The following is a 25,328-nucleotide window of genomic DNA, read 5'->3' as shown; positions in this document are numbered from 1 at the left end:
ACCTCGGTGTGTTTCGTTGGGATTTTATCAGATAAAGCGGAGTATATAACTGCAAGGTGAAAGGGGAAGAACATTGATTTCTCTTTTTTTTTTTACTAATAAAACATTCAGTCCCCTTTCATTCTGATGCCCCTGTGGGAATGCTGTTCTTCAGCTGGTTAGAGTTGACTGGATGATGGACTGCTCTGAATACACAACGACACGGCAACAAAACCGTTCAGGTGGACGAATCCATACAAAATATCAACACCAAGTCCGTGTTATTACAGTATCAACTTTAAGGGGCTGAGATCAATACTTTAGTATCAAATTACATCTTGACATTTTATTTTATTTTTCCACTGTAGCGCTTCAACTCTTACTTTTTTTTATATGCCTTGTTTAGTTAGGAAAAATGGACACAAATCATGTTATTAAAGTATTTTGTTGACACATTTAAGCTTCGTCCAAATTCTGTCTGATATTTGAACAAAATAATTAGAAAAAAACTACCAAAATGGCTAAGATTATAAAAGTATCAGTATCGGTTTTGGTATTGGCGATACTGGCCTTATATTTACTTGGTATTAGATCGACTCCAAATTATGCATTATCACATGCCACTTCCTTTTAGCAGGGTGACAATCCTAAACATGCAGCCACAATAAATTAATTCAGATCAGAGCATTTTTATATGCTAAAATGGCCTAGTAAAAGTAACACCCTCAAGGAAACTAATAACTTGTTAAAAGACTAGAGATTGCTCTTTACTCCATCCAATCTAACCGAGCTGGAGCTATTTCTGCAAAGAGAGTTTGGCTAAATAAATACATAATATATATAACCAGAACACATCACATAAAGTCCCAATAAAATACGTTTTAAGATGTAATGTGGCAAAATGTGAAAATATAAAATAAGGGCTGTGAATACTTTTCCTAAACAGCTGTGGAGGTTTTGTCTCGTCTAATTCTACAAAAACAGAGATAAGGTCAGCATCACCTTGTCTTTCTACGTTATATTTAATGTTTCCAATTTTCCAAATGGACAACTTCTCTTCGCCACTTGTGTTGTTTCTAAAATGTGACCGTCTCAGATATAAATTTTAGATTTAAAAAGTATGATATTCTGATAAATTTACTACCCTGCTGTTTGAAATGTTTTTTTATATAACGTTTACGAGTCCAACCTGCGGATTCAGGCAGACGGGAATCCTCAGGGCTCCGTTCTGCTCTACGTTGAGAGTCGGGTGGCAGCAGTGAGTCGCCCGTCTGGGTCCATAAATCTAGTAGTTCTGGTACTTTGTCTCTGTTCGATGTTTTCCATGTTCCTGAAACTTGCCCAGTTTAGCCAGATCCATCAGAACAAACCCTCCACTGGGCACTCATCAGCGGGAGCTGAACCAGATGTTAATCCATCCGAACCAGATGTTAATCCATCCGAACCAGATGTTAATCCATCTGAACCAGATGTTAATCCACAGGTAAAATTATTTTATTCTTGATTCTGTCTTTTTTCCACACATTGTACTTCATCTTAACGTAAACCTGACTAAACGCATGATCAGTTACTTACAAGGTTATGATAGTTAGTTATAACTAATGAAATCACAAAAAACTGAAATTGAGAAAAAAAAAAAACTTGAAATATTCAAAACTGTTGTTAATGGGAAAACTATAACTAACTGGAACTATATTGTTCATTCTTTAAACTAACTAAAACATATTGAAATTATAAATATACTATCCTATATTTTTGTGTTCATGAATCTGTTTATTAGCCTTTTGAACTGATGTGAAATGAACTTTTTCCCTCACACTAGCAGTTCATGTCAGCTATCAGCAAATTCCAACTCTTTATAATCCTCCTTGCAGCTTTTACGCTAGTCATCAAAACGGCAACGGTAAAAGTTGGAATAAGATACCGGAGCCAGTTTTTGTTCAACAATAATTGAATACTTTCACCTTTTTCAATTCTGCACCAAAGTAAGAAAGAACTAAGACCACTACAACTAATAAAAACTAAACTGAAACTAAATATTTTACTAATAGAAACTAGCAAAAACAAATTAAAGCTAAATGGTTTAGATAAACAAAAAGTCACAATGAAATAAAACTAAACCATAATGGAAAAACCCAAAACTATTTCTACGTTTACAGCGGACTGTCCACAATAAAAGCTGAACCTAAGAGCCTCAAACGCTGATATGTTTCTAAACCAAGCACAGGGTGGATGAGGTGGTGGTGGTGGAGGGAGTGGGGGTACAGCTTTGAGAAACACTCACCATTAACAGCCCTAAGACCCCCCACCGTCCAGCCTCTTTCACTCTGAGCCTCCTCTCTTTGGGCCTTTGACCATCACAAGGATGCCACACAAACCCCGGCCCCCTCCCCCTCGTGGGGCTGCCGCCCCCATACCGGCTGCTGGCCTTTTCCCGGTCGTCTGATCCATATTTCAGAGGCGGCAGCGGAGACACCGAGGGGGTTATAATCCCACATTAAAGAACCGAGGCCCGGCCTTGTGAGCGCACGGTGCGGCAAGGTTCACAAGGTCCCAGAAATCTTCAATTTCTGATTTCCGCAGAGTCTGCAGTCAGTTCCAAGGTGCTGAGCCGAGGGAAGAAGATGATGGTGAAGAAGACACAGTCAATAGGATCCATTTTAGGAGATTCTTTTGTGTAATAACGTTATGTTTATGTGAAATGACCCTAAATCGAAACAGGTATCTCCTGTGACAACAAAGTTTTAAGACAATAATAATAATTCAGTCTGTTCATTGGTCAGATGAAGAGGTGGGTGGATTACCCAGAAATTGTACTCCAGAATAACGATGCTTCAACGTATTGTCACTCAAGTAAAAGTAAATAGTAGAGAAAAAAAACATATTTGGTAAGAAGTCAACTCAAGTACTGAGTAACTGATCATTTAATATTTAGAGATTACGTCAGCAGATGGACCAAAATATGAATTTGGGTGGAAATTTTAGTATTTGAAAGGACAAAATCAAAGTAATTCATATAAACAGCATAATTGCAAAAGTAACAATAGCAGGCAAAAGGAACATTTCTCCAAATTAATAGAAAACCTATGAAACTTTAACAAAAACTTCAGATGTGTGACTGTGTCCGGCGACGTTTTGGTTGAAATGAGTTTTTTCTTCATCCAGTGAAGTTACTCACAGTGAGAAAACCTCCAGGAATTTTACTCAAGTCAGAGTATCAATACTTCAACGTAGTTTTACTCAAGTAAAAGTAGGAAGCAGCCTTCCAAGAAATGACTCAAGTAAGAGTAAAACAGTATTTAGTAAAAAGTCTACTCAAGTACTGAGTAACTGATCAAAACATCGATCGCTTCATTTTAAAATGACATCATCAGAGGGATCAAGATGTAAAGTTACGTGGAAATTTTGTTATTTTAAAAGCCAAAATGAAAATAATTCATATGAATGACAAAATCGGGTCAAATCAATTTCATTCACTATAAAACTTAGAAATGTTTAGCAAAAAATTTACACTTTTGGTTAAAACGAGTTTGTTCTTCATCAGTGCAGTTACAGTGGGTAGAGTATCCAGAACAAAATATACCTAAAAATAAAAAAAAATTTCCACAAAAAAGAAACTCAAGTAAATGTAACTGTAGTTATTACCCAACTCAGATGTGTAGATACAGGAAGTAGATTCTGTAGGAAACAAAGGAGAGTTTAATCATATCTTCAGTGCGTTTCTGGTCACTACTTCAGTGTACCATCACAAACGCTTCATAGCCTTTTCCTATTTGTATGTTTACTCTACAGCATCCCACAATGCAACACAAATCTGGCTACAAGAAGGCGTTTGGATCAAGCTTGCGTCACACAACCTGGTAGCTTTGTTGGATCACATTCACTCCGTAAACAAACTGTTTGGAACTGTACCGAGACTGCGACCTCAAAGTGGTTGCTCTGGTCTAGTGCCATTGGCCGTTTTCCCATCCGCACACGCAACAACTGCACCAAGAACGACGCGCCTCAAGGTCTTGTGATGAAATGTCTGAGGAAATGCCGTAGTGATGTGTGCTCCCCCACCTGTTGCTGACCAAAACTTGGCTGCTCAACGTCTCCGTCACTAAAAAGGACAAATTTTTGTCTCTTTCGAAATATTTAAAGTTATGGAAAATGCACACAGTCATGGCCTGATGTTTAAAGACGCATCAACCGTCTCTCTGCTTTAAAACTAGCTGACATACTGGAAAGTTCAAGAGGTTAGCTTCACAACCGCTGAATTTCTGTTTCAGTCAAATCTTTGCTACGGTTTAACGTTTCTGTCACGAGATGCCAGAGAACGTGAGAGAGAATGCAATACGGTCCTGCACAAACTTCACCGAAAAACAGAGAAGTTTGTTCACTGCCTGGACGTGACGAGAACAAGAACAAAGTTCTTTGCAGCCAAAACATTTTGTACTTCAGTAAAAGTAAAGCGCAGAATACCTGGGAAATCATCATTGGTCTCCCTAGATGTTCCTGCACATTTAAAATCTCTGACGAAATCAGGCAACACATTACAAGAGTTCTGCCCTCAACCCAAGTCGAGAACAAACTACGAGAACTCTCGAGGTAATCCACATTTACCTGTTCTTGTATCGTTTTACTGGCCATCATACAGTGCTACCCCTGCCTCAAATGTTACAGTATACTGCAGTCAATTAGCCAAAGGGAGGCTACAATTTTTTATTTTGGATTCTTATCTGAAAATTGCAAGTGTTTATGTTTTAAGAGATAAACCCCAACAGCTTTGAATGGAGGATAGACTAACATCGTCCTAAACGCCCCCATCTTGTCAGCTGGCTAAAAGAACGCTCCTATACCAAATATGTCTCATATTAATCGCCCTCTGGTTTAAAAATAGAGTTGACAGTATGAGTCTATGGGCCCCATATGGGCATTTTTCATGACTGGATGGGTGGACTGGGCACAAGATGGACGTCAAAACAAACCTCATTGGGTACCCGGTAGTTCCTATCTGGGTCTCATTAGTGTAATAAGAAAAAGACTTTAAATTTTAACACACTTGGTAACTGCATGGGTCCCACACAACATTTTTCAGACCATTTTCTGCCCATATGGGCCTCATAATGTAAATGTTGACTGGTTCCAATTGGCATGTCATTTAGTCAGCCTGGATCTGCCTCAATAGCTAACCAGCTAATATCAGATGGTTGCAGGTATGTCACTCCATAAGCAGCAGCAGAAAAGAGCATTACATGCTACCATGGCAACTGATTCTAACAGGTGTTTCTTATGTATCTTTGTCAATTTACAGAAGAAAATGTGATAAACAATATCTTATCTTATTTTAAGACCAGAACAAACAAATGTGGGTTTTTTTTCTGTTTTAAGGGGAAAAAATAAAATTTTTATACATTTTTGGTTTGAAAGTTTTTGCAACCGTGTTAGTTTTACACATGCTAGTCAGATTTCCTCTAAAAACACTAACAAAAAAAGTGGAGCGGTTTTCAATAATAAACGCTTATACTGACATTTATTTAGGTCCCAAAAAAATATACTCTTTAAAGACAAATTCATAATGTGTATTTACAAATCTCCAAGGGTTTTCTTTTTTTTCCATTCACAACAGAAGAGCAGAAGGAACAAATAGAAAAAACACATAAAAGGAGAAAAAAACAAAACAAGCAAATCTCTGACATCTCTTTTGCATGTGGACGCTAACACTATAACTGGTCAAGCTTTCAGAAAAATAGCCTTCATTTAACTGTTCTCCATTAAATAAAATTATTCCTTTTCTGCTTCTTTCTCTCTCTTCCCCCTTTTTTTTCTTATAGAAAGTTTTTTTTTTTTTTTTTTTGCTTCGTCTTCTCATAACGTCGTCGTCAGAACTCGCTGTGGCGTCGTTCCATGGTGAGGTCTGAGGAGAGGGAACCAAAAACAGACGAGTTATTAAAAATAATGACAGTAAAAAAGAGGAGCAAAAGTGTCATTCACGCACGCGTTGTTTTAATATCAGCCTCTGCTTATGGAAATTAAATAAACGGGTTTTGTGTCTCTCTCCACTTCATTGCTGATGTTGCCATCTCACACATTAGCCTCAATCGCAGAGGGGTGGAGAAGGGGCTGGTCTGTGGTGGGGCGTCTGAATAAATAGTGGCACATTATTTAAATGACATTAGGTGGCGATAAAGCGGAGCAGGGGGGGAAGCAGGAGGACTGATATCTTGCTCTGCTGCCTGGTGAGGCGTTTAAGTGCTAAATCGCATGATTTATGCGCCTGCTGCCCGCTCGCACGTGACGCTGTTTACCTCTGCTCTGAGCTTCATTTAGCAGCAGCCTCACAGAATTAGAGCTGATGGTATCACAATCATAACGCGTCGGGAATGATCACCTGTCAGTGATGAGCTGAAAGGGAGACTTCAGGGAATCGGGTCTGCGCTCGCTGTCCTCGTCTGCAAAAAGAAAAAAGAAATCAGATCAGATCTTATCCAGAACCAATATCTGCTTAAATGTTAACTGTTTAGACATATTTATAGCAATATTTTTTTTATGGCATAACAAATTAATTTTGGTCTATGTTCTTGTTTCTGGATGGCCTCAGATTTCTTTTTCTTTTTTTTTTTTTGGTGTGTTCAGTGAATACTCCATGCAATCTGCTTGGTTTCCATAGACAGAAACTTTTTAAACTGCTGTTAATAATTAATGGAGCTTCCTGCACTGTTCTGTAACTGGGATCAAATGGAATGTATGCATGATTGAATTTAAATTACTTTTATGTCCCGTGAGTTGAGACATTTGCTGTGAAGTGGCGCTATGTAAATAAAATTGAAATTGAATGTCGCCACAAAATAATGGCCTAAATTTTCTGGGGTTTTTTTTGTTTTGTTTGTTTTTTTTTTTTTTTTGCGAAAAGTGAAGTTACTTAATTATTTTTAGAAAGGTGGCCACGTGCTGTTAAAAAGTCACGGACAGATAATGGTTAAGGGAAATAACATGGCTACCATCTCTTTTTGGGCTGAAGCTTCCCGATGACTCCACGTCGCTGTCATCCTCCGAGTCCGACGTCCCGGCCCCGGCCGCCGCGGCGGCGGGCGCTGGCGCCGCTCCGTGCAGCGGCAGGTGTCCGGGCGGCGCGCCGCCCAGCAGCGACCGCATGTTCAGAATAGAGTTGGCGTTAATCAGAGCCGCGTTGGCCCAGTTGTGCAGCTTGCCGATCTGACAAGTGTATATTCCGTGACCCGGCAGCAAGGCCGGGTGGCCGGCGGAAGCCAAAGCCGCCTGTTGCGCAAAGGCCGCGGGGGGAGTAGATTTGTGCGAGCCGCTGTCGGGGGCCGTGGCGGTCTCCGCCAAAGACCAGATTTTCGGTTTGCTCTGCGGCGCTCTCTGGCACTCCGGTATGCTCGGCGAACGCTCCGCCGCGAGCTTGTCTCCGGCCTCCGCCGACTGCGTCCTCCCGCTCTCCGTGGAGGCCTGCTCCCTGACGGAGAGGCCCGCTTCCCCCTGTCCCTTCCCGGAGCCGGGCTCCCCAGCTCGCTGCTCCTCCGGCCTCTCGATGTCGACAGTTTCCAAATCGATCTCCTCTTCTTCCTCCTCCTCGTCGCTGCCGGTCTTGCCGTGCTCGTCCTCGTTGTCGCTGCTGAAGATGCGGCCGTCCCGGTCCTCGGCGCTGCGGCCCCAGGTCACCTTGTTCTCCTTCTTCAGGCGCCTGCGAGCGTTCGCGAACCACGTGGAGACCTGGGAGAGGAGAGAAAACATCTTTAAATCTTCTTAAATATATGAGAACCCGCACGCTGTTCTTTAAGAGTTACATTTTATTTGTTTTTTTGTTTTTTACTGCTGGCTTAGAGAGCAGAAATCAACTCCAAACTTTTTCTCTCTCTCTTTTTAAAACACTGCAGTCATTTTAATTATCTCATAATTTCTATAATAATGAATAAAAAACTAGCTTATATGACACATATATTATTTTAAAAAAGGGATTTTGCTAAATCGTATCCTGTTTCACCTTAATGCAAAAAACATGATCGTGCATCAGAAGTCGCTGCTGCTGCTGCCAACCTGTGTGAGCGTCATCCTGGTGATGATGGCCAGCATGATCTTCTCCCCCTTGGTGGGGTACGGGTTCTTCTGGTGCTCCTGCAGCCAGGCCTTCAGGGTGCTGGTGGTCTCCCTGGTGGCCGTCTTGGCCCGGGACGGGTCCCCGTAAGGGTACTGGCCGTACGGGTAGAAGCCCTGAGCGGGGTGGACGGGCAGCGAGGCCGCTGGGTGGGAGCCCGGGCCGTCCTTCAGTTCGTACTGGGAGCTCTGGGAATAGCGCCGGGGAGAGGAAGGCAACTTGTTGAATGACGTCTACACTGTAAAACGGGATTTTGTTTTCTTTCTGTTTTTGGAATGGATTAAATATTAGTGCCACTTTAAATCTTATTAAAGTGTACCAGTTCTTGATGTTAAACAATGTTTACAATTTCGATTATAATTGTTTGTTAAACCCAAAAGTGAAGAGTGAGGCTGATATGTTTATATTAGCTTTATTATGAATAAATTACCTCACTAAATAAGACCAGAATTTTACTTCGTATCGAGCTTTAAAAGTTTAGCAAAGAAAAAAAAAGTTTAGCGCTAATGCTAAAGTCAAACTTCTGAGCAAACTGAATGTCCTGCCGGTAAATGACACGTATCAGGGGAAAAGTTGGTTAGAATAGATTTAAAGTTTCTTTACAACATTAGAGGAAATGTTGAGCAAACTGGATGAGCAGAAATGACCTCAACACATTTTTTTAGAGTGTAACTCATATACTTATTTATAATAGTTTACTGAATTTACCCTCTTTTATTTTTTGTTAAACTGCAGAAATTATGTTAGCAAAATGTTGGTTAAGTTTACTGGATAAATTGCAACAGTTATTTTAACCAGTGTATTAAATACTGCCTTACCAAAATTAACTCCAGAAATAATTGTTGTTGTTTCGGATATAATTTTACTTCCTTTCAAATTAAAAACAAAATAATATAGTTTTACTCCAAACAACTAGTACTATTATATAGACTGTAGATTTTTTTTCTTTTTTAATATGCGCAGGTATGTTTTTGAAGTGACAAAATAAAAATATTTTTTGTAGAATTAATTTTTTTTGAACGTACAACACTGTCAGACAAATTTCCAATATTTTGAAAAAAAAGTCTATCAAAATTGACACGTATTAGTTAAAAAAAATCTGATTTTAAAATTACTCCGCATACAAACAAATAACGGGAGCTAAGAAGAAATTAAACTTAACTTACAATACCGGAGTTTTGCAGAAACGGCAGTTTTTTTCAGTGAAAAGTTTACCTTCTACACGTTTAAATGCGCAGAAAGGGGGGGGAACACGGTCTGCGCATGGAGCTGTCTTATAACACCTGAGCGCCTAAAGTAGCAGCTCTTACCATCTGGGATATGAGGGCGAGGTCCGCCGCTCCGCTGTACGGCAGAAAGGCACTGTAGTTCGGAGCCGCCCACGGGCTTCCGTACATCCCCAGCATAGAGCCGACAGCCGCGGCCGTAGCGGAGGAGCTCACCGCGCCCTCCGTGCTTCCGTCCCGGGTGGCCGAGGCCGGCCGCTCGCTCCCGTACACCTCATGTGAGGCACTGAGGAACTGGGGGAACCCCAGCTGTGGGAAAGACATGTCCGGGGAAGAGGGGGGAAAAAAGTCCGTGCGGTACAGAGCTCCACAAAAGTCAAAAGAGGAATACAGCAAGAAAAAAGAAAAGAAAAAAAGAAAGTAGGAATCCTCAGATGGAAAAAAAAGAGGGGAGGAGGAGGAGGGAGGGTGGGGGGTTGCTGTCTAAACCTAAAGATGCCCCCTTTATTTCAGAAACTGCCAAGCGTCTCCTCTCTCTCCTCCTCTCCGCCGCCACGGAGTAGCTAATGTCAGAGCCGCAGTTTGGCACCTCGAGAGCGGAGTGATGCGAGCGTCTGGCCGCGGGAGCTTTGTGGATGTGGAGCTGACGGACTGATTGGCAGCCTACTTAAGCACCAAGCTCCTCCTATGCCCGGGGCAGGCGATTAGTGCATTGGTTAGCCCAGGTCGCGCGTATGTGTGAGTGTGTTGGCGAGTATGCGTCGAAGTGTGTGATTTAATTTCAGCAGAGCGCATGTGTGATATGTGTGTGCGTATATATATATATATATATATATATATATATATATATATATATATATATATATATATATATATATATATATATATATATATGCCTGGATGGATCATTATTATTATTAATATTCGTAATTATCTTTTCTTTTTTGTAAAGTTTTTAAAAAATATCATTTTGGAAGATATTTTTGAAGGGTTTTCGGGGACATTATTGCCACGTAGATCGGCCCGCTGGCATCAGTCCTCGGTCAGGTCCCCAAGGGAAGTCCCGTGATTATAGTCAGGAGTCAGTGGAGCATCGTGTTTTCAGGGGAAAGATAAAGAATGCTGAAGGTAATGTCAGAGATGGAAGAGGATACCAGATGGTAGAGAGACAGGGAGGACTGTGGAGAGAAAAATGATAAACAGGGCCGGTCAAAGGCTGTATGAGGCCCTGAGCAGACATTTATTTGGGGGCCCATTTCCAGCTAACCCATGAAGGCATAATATCATATTTGGTCTGACATATTGATTGTTGCATGTTGACACCTTTCTAAAATAATGGCCTAAGTCACTTTTTTTCTTCCCTAATTCATCTTTTAAGAAGGGGTTTTTGTTTCTTTTATTTAAAAAAAATACTTTTCAAAAAAATGTTTTGGTAAAAAATGACTTAGGTCATCATTTTAGGAAGGTGATAATGTACAATTATAAGATCCATTGAACATATTTTTTATTATTATTATTTATTATTATTATTATTATTATTATTATTATTATTATTATTATTATTATTATTATTATTATTATTATTATTAGTATTATGGTTTTGAACCAACCTCCTTTAATGTAGCTGTTTTCAATATCACTAAGGTAACTTTGAGTTGTCTTCACTTGTTAACAACAGCTGCACTGAAGAGTTGATGGCTTACTGATTAGCATGTTGCATTCACTGGTCGTGAAAATAACGGATTTTTAAGTTTCGGACTGGTTAAATATCCAAGTATTTTGTTCATTTGCTGATTATTTATTGCATCTCTAAGTTTAAGAAGTTATTATAAACTGCTTACTGTGTAGAGTAAGACAGATGTCACCTGGTAATGCTAGCTAACCTGGAGTTACTGAAAAGTCACCAGTTTTGCATCTGTAGTTTTATAAAACATGATAGTGGAGCTATTTCGGTTTTTGTTGCGATCCTTCAGTGTTAGAAGCTTCATTTGTGTTTCTGTTTTGATCGTTATTTTATTATTCATTTGCTTAGATCTCACTATTTTAGCCAATTTTCAATATTTCTTCCTTTCTCAATTTAACAGTGTGCTTCCCTTCCCAGCTGCTCCACATCTCCTGATTTCCCTCCTCCTGCTCTCTTCCCCCGCTGCCTCCACTTGCCTCTGATTAGCCCCTCTGGTTGCTATGCCTCTCTCTCCCCTCCCTCAGTGTACTGAAGCTTTCTGGTTTGTTCGCCGCCAGTTTCACCGTCCGTCTTTCATGTTTCTCCTTTCCCAGTGTTTTCCTCTGTCGTACATTTCAAGTTTCTTTTTGTTAATTTTTCCATTAAAAGACTTTCTCCTTAGCCTCCAAGTCTGACAGTATCCACATCGTGACTGTGTAGAAATAGTTCCAAACAGAAAGGTGTGTTTGGTGTAAACAAGGTAAATGTAGTAATCTTGTTTCAGCCGGTTTAGTAGTGCAGAAACAACTTTTTAAAAGCCTGTAATGGCTCGACATTGGTAGCCAGCCCGTGTTTACTCCATTCTATTCATTTTTTGGATTAAATTGGGTTGAATGTGTTAAAGTTGTTTTTTTTGTCCACATGAAAAATGACTAAATCTTGTTGATCTTCTTTCTCAGCCTCGAAAATAACAACACAAAAAATTAATTAGCATTAAAATGTCTCTTGTTTACTGCCTGAATCCTGAAATGTTACTTTTTTTTTTTTTTATTGAACTGTTTATTGCAGGGTAACTCCAACTCCAGGCCTCGAGGGCCGGTCTCCTGCAACTTTTTAATGCATCTCTACTTCAACACACCTGAGTCAAATAATGAGGTCATTAGCAGGACTCTGGAGAACCTGACTGTTCTCAGGAGGTGATTCAGCTGTAGAATTCAGGTGTGTTGGACCAGGGAGACATCTAAGAGTTGCAGGACACCGGACCTCGAGGACCAGGATTGCCCACCCCTGGTTTATTGTATGTATGTGGCTAATAAACAACAAAAGCAGTGTTTGAAGCACCTCATGGTTGTTTGAAACGTTTTTCAACACGAGCAACAAAAATCACCAACGTGTTTCTGAACGTAGCCGATTTTTGATTAGATCTGGAACTTTGTTAAACAGTTAAAGTTTTCTAAATCACTTAAAACAAAAATATTCCGTTTTAGCATTGTGCCGTAAGTTCTCGCAAAGCATGCTTATGCCTCAGGCCGGCTCTGCTAAGAGCAGGAACAATCTGATGGTCCGGATAAAAAAATAAATAAATACATAAAGTAAAAAGTGACGTTTGGAGAATCAGGGGGGGGAAAAAGACAGGTTGTTTCCTCATTGAGGCGACTCAGCTATCACAACAGGATCTGTTTGATCCGTTAAAACACACACACACACACACTCTCCTCGTGCCCACACACTCCGTCACACTCACACTCGGGCGGTGCTAATGAGGTCGAGCACCCTGCACCCTGCTCAGAGGCCCCGTGGCCCTCCTGGGCTCCCTCAGAGGTTAGCTGTGTAATTACTCCATCCCCATAAATACAGATTCATCATTTCACACTCTGAGCCTCTGATGAGCTTGGCTGAGCTGAGAAGGAGCGAGGGAGAGAAAGAGAGAGAGAGAGAGAGGGATGAGGGGTGTGTGTGTGTGTGTTTGTGTGTTTAATGATTTAATTACAGTGCTTAAAACCCACTCTGGCTAAGTGACGGTCCGCTCTTCTGTGTCTTCTTCCTCCCGTTTCCTCTCCCTCTTCGACGCTGGCACCTAGAGGGGCTTTACTCATGAATCTCAAAGCTGTTTTTTTTTTTCCCTAAACACACACAATGATGAGCACTGCCACCACCGCTATATATACATATATATATATATATATATATATATATGTGTGTGTGTGTGTGTGTGTGTGTGTGTGTGTGTGTGTGTGTTTGAGAGAAACACAGAGAGAGAGAGAGGGAAAGAGGATGCTTAATCTCCATGGCATTTTAAATGGCATTCATGGAGGGCGGCTCGATCCTCATTGCCAAGGTAAATGGAGCCAGGGGACTCTCCATTTCAGCTCGATAAAAGAGCAATGTTAAAGACCCTCACCGTTACCCTCCCCTCCTCTTCCTCACCCATCCCCTCTCTCTCTCTCTCTCTGCCTCCCCGCTCACTTAAAATTAATGTTTTTCTCATGACAGGGGAGGGAAACGAGACATATCCACCATCTAATAGGATAATATAGCTCCCCCCCCATTCACCACCACCGCCGCCCCTCCCTCCTCGCTCCCCTCCCCGCCTTTGTAGCTGCCTGATTTCCATAGTGTCTCTGTGGAGAGGCAGTTAATGAATTCCTCTGAGCTGGAGAAAGGGGGAGAATGGTTTGGCGGCTTAGAGAGAGAGAAAGAGAGAGAGAAAGAGGTAGGGGGAGGAAAGCTTTGAGCTATGCCATTCAACTTCACAGCCTCGGCCTGTTTGTGCATTCACCGCGTGTGTTTGCGTGTGTGCGTGTGTGTGTGTGTGTGTGTGTGTGTGTGTGTCTTTTAACATGAACCTGCTAAGACTACCAAATATTTAGACTGGCCTCAGACCTGTTTTTTTTTTTTTTTTTTGTTTTTTTTTAAACAGTGACGGTGGATTGGGGGATCTCTGGAGGCAGCTTGACTCTATTTGAATCCAATTCCCTGCTATTAGCTCGGCCCAGACAAAGGAATAACTTACCGTAGAAAAGCCCTTCAAATAAAGTCCCACAATCCAGTTCCTCCTGGGCAATTTGCACTGAGGTAAATGAAGACACCCCGCACCACAAAATATCATGAAACTGACACGTTTTCTCTCTCTCTCTGGCTGGTATAGCAGAGTTTTACAGTGTGTGCTAACTTTATTTAGCTACAGTTAGGTTGGCTCTATTATTTGAGCAAAATCTTTCACATAGTGATACAAGAACCTTGCATGGTGCAGAAGTTTCCAGGGAATTGATTTGTTTTTTTGAATGGGGGGGGGGTGTTAGCCTCTGAAAAATTCAAGATGAGCATCACTTGCCATGGTCATCAAGTGATTTTTCTGCACGAAATTTGTCCACGTTTATCATAGAGGAATACTTTGTGTCAAATCAAAATGTCCTAATTCTAAACTGCTAAACACAAAAAATGAGCTCAAGCTAACACCAAACCGCTACGCCTTAAAAAACCCCCACAGGAAGCTGACATTAAATGAGAAAATGAGCTGAAGCTAATGCTCAGCGCATAATAAATTTAGCTGAGGCTGATGCTAAACACATAAAATTAGCTGAAGTGAAAGCTAAACTGCTAAGGACATAAAAATTAGCTCAAGCTAACACTTAACACATAAAAAATAGCTAAAGTTAAAGCTTAGCTGCTAAGTACATAAAAAACAAGCTGAAGCTAATGCTCAACACAAATTCTTTTTAGCTGAAGCTAACGTTAAACACATCATAAAATTAGTTGAAGCCAAAGCTAAACTGCTAAGCACTTACAAAAATTAGCTGAAGCTAACACTCGACATATAAAAAAGTTAACACTAAAACCACTAACCAGATAAAATAACTAGCAGAAACTAGTTCTAAATTCATAAGCTAATGCTAACCATTAAGACGACCATATCTCCTTCTCGTTGGCAGCTAGTGTCAGGCTCGCAAACAGCAAAGTAAGTTAGGTTTTGGCGTCTGATTTTGCTACATATTGATAATTTAAAGTTTTATAAATAGGATGACCAAAGGTGAATACATATGATGCGACAGAAAGTTCAGCAAAATGGGAAGCAGTTTATGGCAATAATTGGTTTAAGAGGGTGAGCATTGTAATTTATACACTTGTGTCCACACTTGAAAGATTTTTACAGTAAGATGCTGGAAAAGATAACAGTACTTTATCTTACAAAAGTGTTAACGTTTTCCCACTCTACAATTACACAGCTAAATGTATTTTATTTGGACTCAATTTCATAGACTAATTCAAAGTACTGAGCTATTGAGAAGTGGAAGGAGATTTTCTTTCTAATTTAAAAGCATATGTATACCTGTCTGAAAAGTGTGTTTTCAAAGTTTTTGGATCGTTTGACACAGTGCAGTTTAAAAGACAACCCCAGCATCTGAAAATGAAATAAGTGTTGCAAATTTAGTCTCCAGTCGAACCGAGTCACCAAATATTACATCATGAACAAAAATATGGAATATCATTGCAATTCTTCTTGAGCTGACAACTTCAAATGACTTTTTTAGACATTAGCATTCATCAGTGTATGTTGTTTTAAAAATAAACAACCCCCACCCCTCTGCCAAACTACATTCTTGTAATCGGTTTCCAGGATGCAGCAGAGTGAAGCTAGCAGGAAACGAGTACGACCTGCAGGAGGGGTTTTTACCAGTCCTCACCTACTTGACAGCAGAGATAAGCAGTGATAGATTCAGCTCTGACCTGATGTTAAAACAGATGGATCACATGCCAGATAAGCCTGTCAGCCTCAAGTAACGCATCAGCGGAGATCCTTCTTACTCTTTTGCTGTCGCTGCGTTCCTGTTATAAATGTGAGCAAAACTTTGTGAATATTTTGCTAATTTTGTAGAAGAAAACCCCACAATTTCATCGTTGTGCTGTTTCCATTAAATAAGAAATGCACTTAAAATCATGCATGAATAAGTTCGTTCACGCGATAAGTCACTAAAAAATATTCCGCGCCATGATCCTCCAACTACTTCCTGTCGTCTTCTTTGTTTTTTGTGCCAGTGGCGATGGCCACTTGTTGATTATGTCAGTTGAGCAATATAACAAAAAGTGTTTCCATTGCGGTTTTGCAAGATTTATCAATTTTAATACAGACAAAACGTATCGACAACAAAAGAGGGTTTGTTTTTTTTTTTCTATCGCCGTGTTTCTATTAAGCAAATTTATTGTCGAAATGACTAATTCTACAATCATACGCCCAATAGAAATGCAGATCCTGTGGCTAGCTAACATTTCTCAATGACCTCAAATCACCTGTTACATCACAGCGACCTGAAAAGCCACTTTGCTGGCGGACGGATTCTTCTGGTTGAACATTTTGACCCAGGGGTGGGGGGAGGAAATGGGACAAAGAGGCCGTCATTAGCAATTAACGGGCGAGCCGGCGTTTGTTTGTTAGCAGCTCCTTTGGAAGTCCGGTGGGGCTCATTTACAGTGAATGAGGGCGGATAACAAACCCACGACCTCCGGCGAGCTGCGTCCCTCTCCGAAACGCCAACACCGTTCCACGCTCTCCGTTTTATCCGCCAACTTTGGACGAGAGCTGCCGTTAAAAAGCGCTCCATCGTCCCCAACAATTGAGAGCGCAATAAAAAACAAGCAATGTTGAACAAGATTGGTGATTAGAGAGAGAGAGAGAGACAGAGAGAGGGAAAAAAATGGTGGATTCACTCCTCCTTTTTGCCACAGAAAGACTTAGCGGGGGTCTATTCTCATGGCCAGGGGATCTGATTGTTTTCTAAACGGATTATTAACTCTTTTGTTACAGTAGGGGTCACTTTAATGCTTCTTAGTCCCCATTAGCATTGCTTTAAAGAGCACACACACACACACACACACACACACACAAAGATTGCTGTGTTCTAGGATTTGGCGTTTCGTGTCTTTGTTGCTCACGGTGGGAGCGGAATGATACCGTTATAATGCTGTTAAAGACAATACTTCAACTTGAAAGAGGGGAGTGTGAGGGATAAGAGTGTGTGTGTGTGTGGCTTGTGATGAAAAGGTGCCCTTAGGAAGACCAGTGAGCTTAATGCAATGGTGCTGACTTCAATGGATACCTCAAAGAAAGTGGCATTACGCAGCCCTCTCCATTAAAAATCCCTAACAAGTCCTTGAATGAGAGAGAGGGATCAGCTCAGTCTTCACCGGGGAAAACACTGGATCATCAAATCCGGGGGAGTCAGCAAGGGGCTCAGAGCACCTACTAAATGGTGAGTACATTTATCCGTCGTTTCTCCATACAGAATTTGCTTTGTAGTCTTAAAAAAAGATTCCTAACTGAGAGGGAGAGCAAGCCGCCCTTGGGAAAAGTTGCAGTTATCGAACACGTGAATGTGACGCTTGTGGTAGGCGGACCCTGGGGACCGCTGGATCTCGGCTGGGCGATGGGCCCCCATCTCTGAGCTGGGAGGATGAAGAGGGTATCCCTTACAGGTCTGACCCAGAGCCACCCTTACCATCAGAGCGAGAGGTCAGAGGTCAGATCAATTGGGTCCCCGTGTCTGTAACCGGACTTAACCCCCACCTCCAGAACTGCAGGTGAAGAGGTTGATGATGAAGGTCTGGGATTGTCTTTCATCTTGCTGTGGCAGAAGCCTCTTTAATGTCTACCCCAAAGAATCTCCGACTTTAGCATGTCTTGTGTATTTGAGTGTGTGTTATCGGCAATAGCTGAACTTCTGGAGGGAATGGCAAAAATGTGTACGTTTCTTGACCTTGGTTATTTTTTTGTTGTGAAAATTAAAGAACTGAAAAAAACTATAAATGATTTTTAAAAAATGTTATTTATTTTAAAATATTTAGTAACGTTTTCTATATTTTATTGTAAGATTCTTTCTGTCTGACAAAATGTCCAGGAGGGAATATCCAAAAGCTAGCTATCCACCCACCCACCCACCCATCCATCCATCCATCCATCCATCCACCCACCCACCCATCCATCCATCCATCCATCCATCCATCCATCCCTCCATCCATCCATCCATCCATCCATCCATCCATCCACCCACCCACCCATCCATCCATCCATCCATCCATCCATCCATCCATCCATCCATCCATCCATCCATCCATCCATCTCCCTCTCTCTCTCTCAAGCCTCCAGAAACTATGCTAACTCTGTGTATCATAAACATAATCCCAGGGATCATGTACAGATTGAAACATTTCCCTATCCTGATCAAAACTGTTAAAAAATCCACAAGATTCAAACTGCTCACGGTCACGTACACTGAGAGGTATGTCTAGGCATTGTGATCTTTCCAGCAACACTTTCTGAGTGAATGCTGATGGCAAAAGTGCTAGTTAGCTTTTTTTTTTTTTCCAGAATCACTGAGATGCTTAAAGTAAAGTAAGATGAAGCATAAAAGCTGTAGGAAGACACACTTGCTTTTACTATAAGGCAAAAAGAAAAACAAGACAAGATTATTTGTTTAGCACATTTTTCGCAACAAGGCAATTCAAAGTGTTTTACATGATTAGAAGGAAGCTATATCAACAAAAAGCAAAAGAAACATTACATTGACGGGACAAAGAGAGCGAAAACAATGACGGGTTGAAAGACTGACGACACTTTATGATGCTCCCGTTGTAATCAATCGAAGGAAACTCTAAACTAATGGCTTGATGTAAAGGAACTCAGTGATGTGCTCTATTGTTCTAGTTTTAGTGAGCAGCTGCAGCTGTCAGACTTTACCTGCGAAGAGGTTGATGCAGTTATCAATTTGATGAAAGATAAACTTATAGTCATGTATGATCATTAATCTTATTCCTTATTATCTGGACTAGCAGGAGCCTGTAGATTTTAAACAAGAGGGGCCCCAGGATGGATCCCTGGGGAACCCCTCATGTGATTTCTGTCAGCTTTGATGCGTTGAGCATGGAAACTGGATTGAAAGACGACAAAGTGGACGGTCATTGTTTAGCTATTTAACAGTTGAAACAGCTTTTTCAATAACATTAACTCACAGAAGAATTCAATGTTTATTTGTTTCTCTTTATGCCAATGCCCAAAATGAAATCCGGTGCAGCCAATTTCCTCCAGAAGCTCCTCGTAAGAGTAATCGTCTGGAGATAAATGCAGACGTTTAATGAGACCAAAAAAATATGTATTGATGGCAAGATAGACGGAGTTAAATAATGAAATTATTCCCAAAATATATAGGAGTTCATGAATGATATGAATTCAAGACACTGTGTTTACAGTTTTTGTTAAAAACTGAAAGAACATTATTTTGCAGAAATTTTTAACAAGCAAAAAAAAAAAAAAAATTATAAAAATTCAGCCGAAAAGATAATCTGTCTTAATTATTAAAGCCCACACACACCATTTTCACAATATTCATATCCTCCACACCAATATCTCCACTCTTCCAGGATAAACTCCTCACACTTAGGCAAACATATAAAATGACCTGCAATAACTGCACAGATATGCTGCTGGGTGAGCATCCTGCTCATAAGCTCTGTCAACTTCCTTATAAAACCCTACGCTCATTGAATGCATCTCCACCCCACCATGAGGTAGGTCTGACTTTCAGGTCAAGAACCTTAAAAATGTGCTCACTGAATGGGAAATGAAGCCTAGGCGAAAATTCAAGCTGGGAGACAAAACACAGCCGTCACACATCAGACACTCACCACGCTCCCGCCGCAGCCAATCAGGACAGGTGCGCCGCACCGCTTCAGCCAATCGTCGTTCACGGATCCCTTCAAAGGACAAGCTTCCCCGGATCTTCTTGCTCGTCAGCCGTGCTTCGACTCTACGTATGCGCTTTTCAACCTCTCCCACATTCAGTCAGCTAGTCAGCTGCCTCCCGTCCGCCAGCATTCCCGGTCCTTCAGTCCCTAATTCAGCTCGCAGAAGCACCTTCCGATCATCTTCGCCCTCTTTCAGAACCAGATACAGGGAGTGTCCCTCACCTGCCGGCTGCGCTCCTGTCGACTCCCAGTCATTCCTCACCGATCTAACCACCCTATCAAGCCTGCATTCGGCCTCCATTGATGTCTTCCCCTCATTGATGACGCAGGCGTCCTCTGGCATCCGCCTGGTTCCCCGTTCCGGCTCACCATCGTCAGTTGCTACGGCTCACTGGCGCTGTCAACCTGCAGCCAAGCGCTGGTTGTCTCCACGATCCGCCGTGGCTCCATTGACGCACGTCGGCTCTTCCTCCTCGTCCCATCATGGACTCGATCCGTTGCCCATCTTCTCTACCAGTCCACCTCCAGGAGAAAACCGAAATCAGACCGCTACGCTCACCTCCGCGTATCTCAGCTCGCAGCTGACCCTTCAGCCTCATCAACCGGGAACTTCGTTACGCCCATCGGGCGTTGTCTAGGTAAGACGTACCCACTCCTGATTCGCTCATTTTCATACGCATCATGTCACCGTCAGCGCACCAGTACCTTTAATTCAAGTTTATTTCGCCTCCTATTGCTGGTCAGTTGGCATCTCCAAGGTCTCGACTAGCTCAATTAGTTAGAAGAGCCGAGGTTCCCTCGGCCCCGCCATTTAATGGCGGACGCTTTTGTCAACCTCATTCCGTTATTTCCCCGCTCAGGCCGCCGTAGCCCTCTCTTTCCTCCGTTGCTTAGCTCGCTCCAAATTCTGTCAGAAGTCCCAGTCTGTATCTCAGCACATTCTGCCCTCCAGCCCAGCTGCCGCTGGTCTCCTAATCACAGCACTATATTTCTTTAAGCTCTTTTCACTAATGGAGAGGATTCTTTTAAAGCTACACATAAAACGCACCGAAAACAAACAAAAACAAACGAGTTTGGTGCAATCTTTTATTTTCAAATTCATCTTTTATTAGGGGAGAGAAAAAAAAAAAAAAAAACGTTGGACCTGCCGCTCTCGCCTAGTTCCACACTTCTTTTGATCAGGGTCAAAGGACCTTCAGCCACGTAGTCCCAGTCGCCTGCGTCAACCTCAACCCTCTAACAGTCAGTTTCACCTGCACAGCAATCCGAACTGCACGAGCGTTCTCTTTCAAGTCATTCACTTGTGGCAATACCACCCGCACCGACGGCTTCCTTTCCTCCTCATTCATTGGTTCCGACTCCTCTCAAGGAGGCACTCACGCAGCGAATAAGCAGGCATGCGCTCTAAGAGGTCCGTGCCATCTGCACAGTCGCAGTCCAACACACGCGTCAGGATACGACTAGCCAGCGTTTTGATAAATGCACGATCTCTCACGTTTGTCACAATTGCTACGTAATCTCTGCTGGAGCTATTCGCAATGAACCACAAAGCGCACTCGCATAAACAAGCGTCGTCCTTGATAGCCTGATGGCTTATCACCAAGTCTAACCGTCGTGTGGAGGCCAAGTTTATGTAGAAAATATTCAGTTACCAAAAAAAAACAAAAAAAAAAAAAAAAAACGTATTCGTTTAATCAGTGATTTAATAAAAGAATTTGTTGAGGTTTAGGAAGTATTATTATATTGTATGTAGCTTAATTCATAATGTTTTAAGTGTTTTATTTTAAGTTTGTATGCCTTATAACTTCATTGGCCACTTTGAAATTTATGCAAAAGAGGTGAGGAGCCTGGTGTTATAGAGGGGGAAAAAGGCGAGGTCGCTGCAGTGAGAATCGACAGAGCCGCACAGTTTTTTAACCGTAGTTCGTTCTGTGGAGGTTATTTAAGATTTGACTGCTCATGTAAAGGATAACACAAGTAACTGTGGAATAAATCTTTTTGTTTTACATCTTTACATCGGAGCGCTGTGGGAGTTTTTGTTTTCCTCCTCAAACACACGAGTGAAATCAGCGAAATTAACCTTGTGGCAACACACGTCACCTGCGATAAAGCTTACAAAGATCTAACTTCCCTGGCATGTGGCCGTTTACCTAAAACTGTTATCGCTTGTCCCTCCCTGTCGGTTGCAAACGTAACCCAGGCTTTCCTCTTCAAACCTGCAGCGGTGGAGACACTTTAAGGGCTCTCGTTGTCACGTTGTATGTGTGAAGGTAGGATGTGTTCCTCACAGAAGAGTAATCAGGCGCAGGGCTGTTCCGTGGGGAGACAACACAGCTTACGGCCATCAAGTCGCACAGTCTGCAGGTCCCTGTCCACGCGGCTCGCGCCTAACAAGTCTATCAGACTGCAGGCCCCCGCCAACACAGCTCACGCCCAAGTCTCACAGACTGCAGGTCCCTGTCCACGCGGCTCACGCCTAACAAGTCTATCACACTGCAGGCCCCCGCCAACGCTGCTCACGCCCAAGCCTCACAGACTGCAGGTCCCTGTCCACGCGGCTCGCGCCTAACAAGTCTATCAGACTGCAGGCCCCCGCCAACACAGCTCACGCCCAAGTCTCACAGACTGCAGGTCCCTGTCCACGCGGCTCACGCCTAACAAGTCTATCACACCGCAGGCCCCCGCCAACGCTGCTCACGCCCAAGCCTCACAGACTGTAGGTCCCTGTCCACGCGGCTCGCGCCTAACAAGTCTATCACACCGCAGGCCCCATGCGCTGCTCACGCCTAAGCCTCACAGACTGTAGGTCCCTGTCCACCTTGACTCGCGCCTAACAAGTCTATCAGACTGCAGGCCCCGCCAACACAGCTCACGCCCAAGTCTCACAGACTGCAGGTCCCTGTCCTGTGACTCACGCCCTAACAAGTCTATCACACAGCAGGCCCCCGCCAACGCTGCTCACGCCAAAGCCTCACAGACTGCAGGTCCCTGTCCATTGACTCACGCCTAACAAGTCTATCACACCGCAGGCCCCGCCAATGCTGCTCACGCCCAAGCCTCACAGACTGCAGGTCCCTGTCCACGCGGCTCGCGCCTAACAAGTCTATCAGACTGCAGGCCCCCGCCAACGCGGCTCACGCCCAAGCCTCACAGACTGCAGGTCCCTGTCCACGCGGCTCGCGCCTAACAAGTCTGTCAGACTGCAGGCCCCCGCCAATGCGGCTCACGCCCAAGTCTCACAGACCGCAACCCCGCCACGCGTCATTCTCTCGACCGACTCGCTTCAGTTCTCCACGGACGCTGCCCGTCCTCTGGTTTTGGGGGCTTTAAAAGCTAAATGGTTGCCGGAAAGTGGCCTTCCTATTTTCCTCAGTCCGAATCCTCTACATTTTATGAAATATTTCCCTTTGCCGTAGCTTGCCGCCTCTGGGGCCATCCTTGGAGCAGAATGCGTTTATTAGCGCGCTGCGATAATATTACCATGGTCCAAGCATTAATAAAGGCTGCCCATCCGTTAGCTCCATTATGCCTTTCATTCGCCGCTGCACATGGCAAGCTGTCAACAACATATCATCATCTCAGCTCAGCACGTTTCCAGTTATTACAATGCTATCGCCGACTCTCCGTCCCGTTCTAAGTTTCAGGTTTCGCTGTCCATGCCTTGCTGCCGACGCTCAACCCGAGCTAACGCAAGCCTTCGAAGATCTGATGCTTAATGAATGGCTCTCTCCACTCCCTCTCGCGTTCATCACGCCACTACATAAAGTTGGTCTTCGCCCCATCTACACTCTCCACATACTCTCACCTGGCAAACCTTCACCAAGTTCTGCTCTGCTATCAATTCTCCCCTTTACCCTGGTAGTATATCCACAGTTCTCGCTTTCATCACCTACTGTTTCGACCACCGTCGATTCGTACTGTCCTACATCCGCAGTCCGTTCGCGGGCATCAGTTTTCACGTGAAGCTACAGAAACCTAGTTAATCACCTAGCCTCTTCTCGAACTCTGCTGCGAAGCTCCTTCTCAAAGGGATTGCTAAGCACAGCACCTCTATTCCCGATAGCAGAGACTGATCACACTCCTATTACCTAAGAGTCTCATCACTGCGCTCTGTTCCAGAGCTTTCTCCTCCTACACCTAAGCTCTCCTCCATGCGCTTCCTCCTAGCCTTCCATGGATTTCTTGGGCTGAGTGAGTTCACGTCTGCATCAAAAGTATTCAGTTTGTCATGAGATCTATCTATATCTGATCTAAAATTCTTCTCGGACCACTACAATCCTTCACATCAAACACACCAAAACGAAGGTTCATGTACTATCGCTATCGCACGCATGAACGTTCCGTTCTGCTCTTTTCACACCATGCTCAAATTCACATGTAAAGACATCAACTCTGCCACGAATCCAAATCTCTGTTTCTCACACCAGAATGCTTCGCCATGACTGCTAACTGGTTCACTCACCACCTCAGACTGACGTAAGCAGCTTGCGGTTTTCCACCTAGTCACTTTTCAGGCCATTCTTTTAGAATAAGCACCGCTACGTCTACCGCCGTTCAAGGCGTCCCTGTAGCTTCTCTCCTTCAGCTCGGACGCTTGGCATCCTCAGCCTTCTCATCTTACATCAGAACCGATCTCTCAATCCTACTCGAAGCTCAACGTTCCATAACTGCAGGTAAGCATCTCATCATATCTGGTGGTGGAGCATCGCCATCCCTAACAGTCCCATTCTGCCTAGGAGATCCGGCCGGACCAGCGGTCCTCTGCCCTCGGCTCGACAGCAGCCATTCCATCCTCCACAGAGCATCAAGCGGTTCGCGCCTAACAAGTCTATCAGACTGCAGGCCCCCGCCAACGCAGCTCGCGCCTAACAAGTCTATCAGACTGCAGGCCCCTGCCAACGCGGCTCGTGCCTAACAAGTCATGTGACTGCAGGCCCCCGCCAACGTAGCTGCGCCTAACAAGTCTTGCAGACTGCAGGCCAGCTAGGCCTCAACCCGGCACCCTCTTTTGGGGGGAAGACTACCCTGAGCTAAACCTGGACCGATCACCTGCCTGGTGATCCTCAGCTCACAAGTCTTCCGCCGGGTTCGAGCGCCAAAGTTTCTGTATCATTAAATCTTCTAACTGCTTCTCTTTCTCTGTGTGAGTCTATCCAGATTGAAATGAAGCCTAGGCGAAAATTCAAGCTGGGAGACAAAACACAGCCGTCACACATCAGACACTCACCACGCTCCCGCCGCAGCCAATCAGGACAGGTGCGCCGCACCGCTTCAGCCAATCGTCGTTCACGGATCCCTTCAAAGGACAAGCTTCCCCGGATCTTCTTGCTCGTCAGCCGTGCTTCGACCCACCTCCTCCCCATCTCCACCATCATCCCAGGGACATCTTCCTAGCTCCCTCTCTGCTCCTTCATTCAAGGCTCCGTTCCACCACCAGTATTCGGACCGGGGGGAAGACTACCCTGAGCTAAACCTGGACCGATCACCTGCCTGGTGATCCTCAGCTCACAAGTCTTCCGCCGGGTTCGAGCGCCAAAGTTTCTGTATCATTAAATCTTCTAACTGCTTCTCTTTCTCTGTGTGAGTCTATCCAGATTGAAATCACTGTTCATATCTGAAAATGTGA

At 43.4% G+C, this 25,328-nt stretch overlaps 2 protein-coding genes across 2 annotated transcripts; one reads left to right on the top strand and one right to left on the bottom strand.

Annotated features, from left to right (window-relative positions):
* Window positions 1-5,789: 5,789 nt before the first annotated feature.
* On the bottom strand, window positions 5,790-9,945 carry irx1b (iroquois homeobox 1b). The gene is made up of 5 exons (XM_044138293.1): window positions 9,388-9,945; window positions 8,020-8,265; window positions 6,963-7,695; window positions 6,353-6,413; window positions 5,790-5,878 (listed from the first exon to the last, which is right to left on the bottom strand). The coding sequence occupies exons 1-5, from the start codon at window positions 9,625-9,627 to the stop codon at window positions 5,830-5,832; spliced, it is 1,329 nt and encodes a 442-aa protein (XP_043994228.1). The 5' UTR covers window positions 9,628-9,945; the 3' UTR covers window positions 5,790-5,829.
* A 9,692-nt stretch (window positions 9,946-19,637) lies between these two features.
* On the top strand, window positions 19,638-21,903 carry LOC122843320. The gene is made up of 2 exons (XM_044137984.1): window positions 19,638-20,272; window positions 20,918-21,903. Exons 1-2 carry the CDS (start codon window positions 19,771-19,773, stop codon window positions 21,091-21,093), a joined length of 678 nt encoding a protein of 225 aa, XP_043993919.1. The 5' UTR covers window positions 19,638-19,770; the 3' UTR covers window positions 21,094-21,903.
* The last annotated feature ends 3,425 nt before the right edge of the window (window positions 21,904-25,328 follow it).

Source organism: Gambusia affinis, linkage group LG14 (genome assembly GCF_019740435.1).
Source record: "Gambusia affinis linkage group LG14, SWU_Gaff_1.0, whole genome shotgun sequence".
Lineage (NCBI taxonomy): Eukaryota > Metazoa > Chordata > Actinopteri > Cyprinodontiformes > Poeciliidae > Gambusia > Gambusia affinis.
This window is presented reverse-complemented; position numbering and strand designations above follow the sequence as displayed.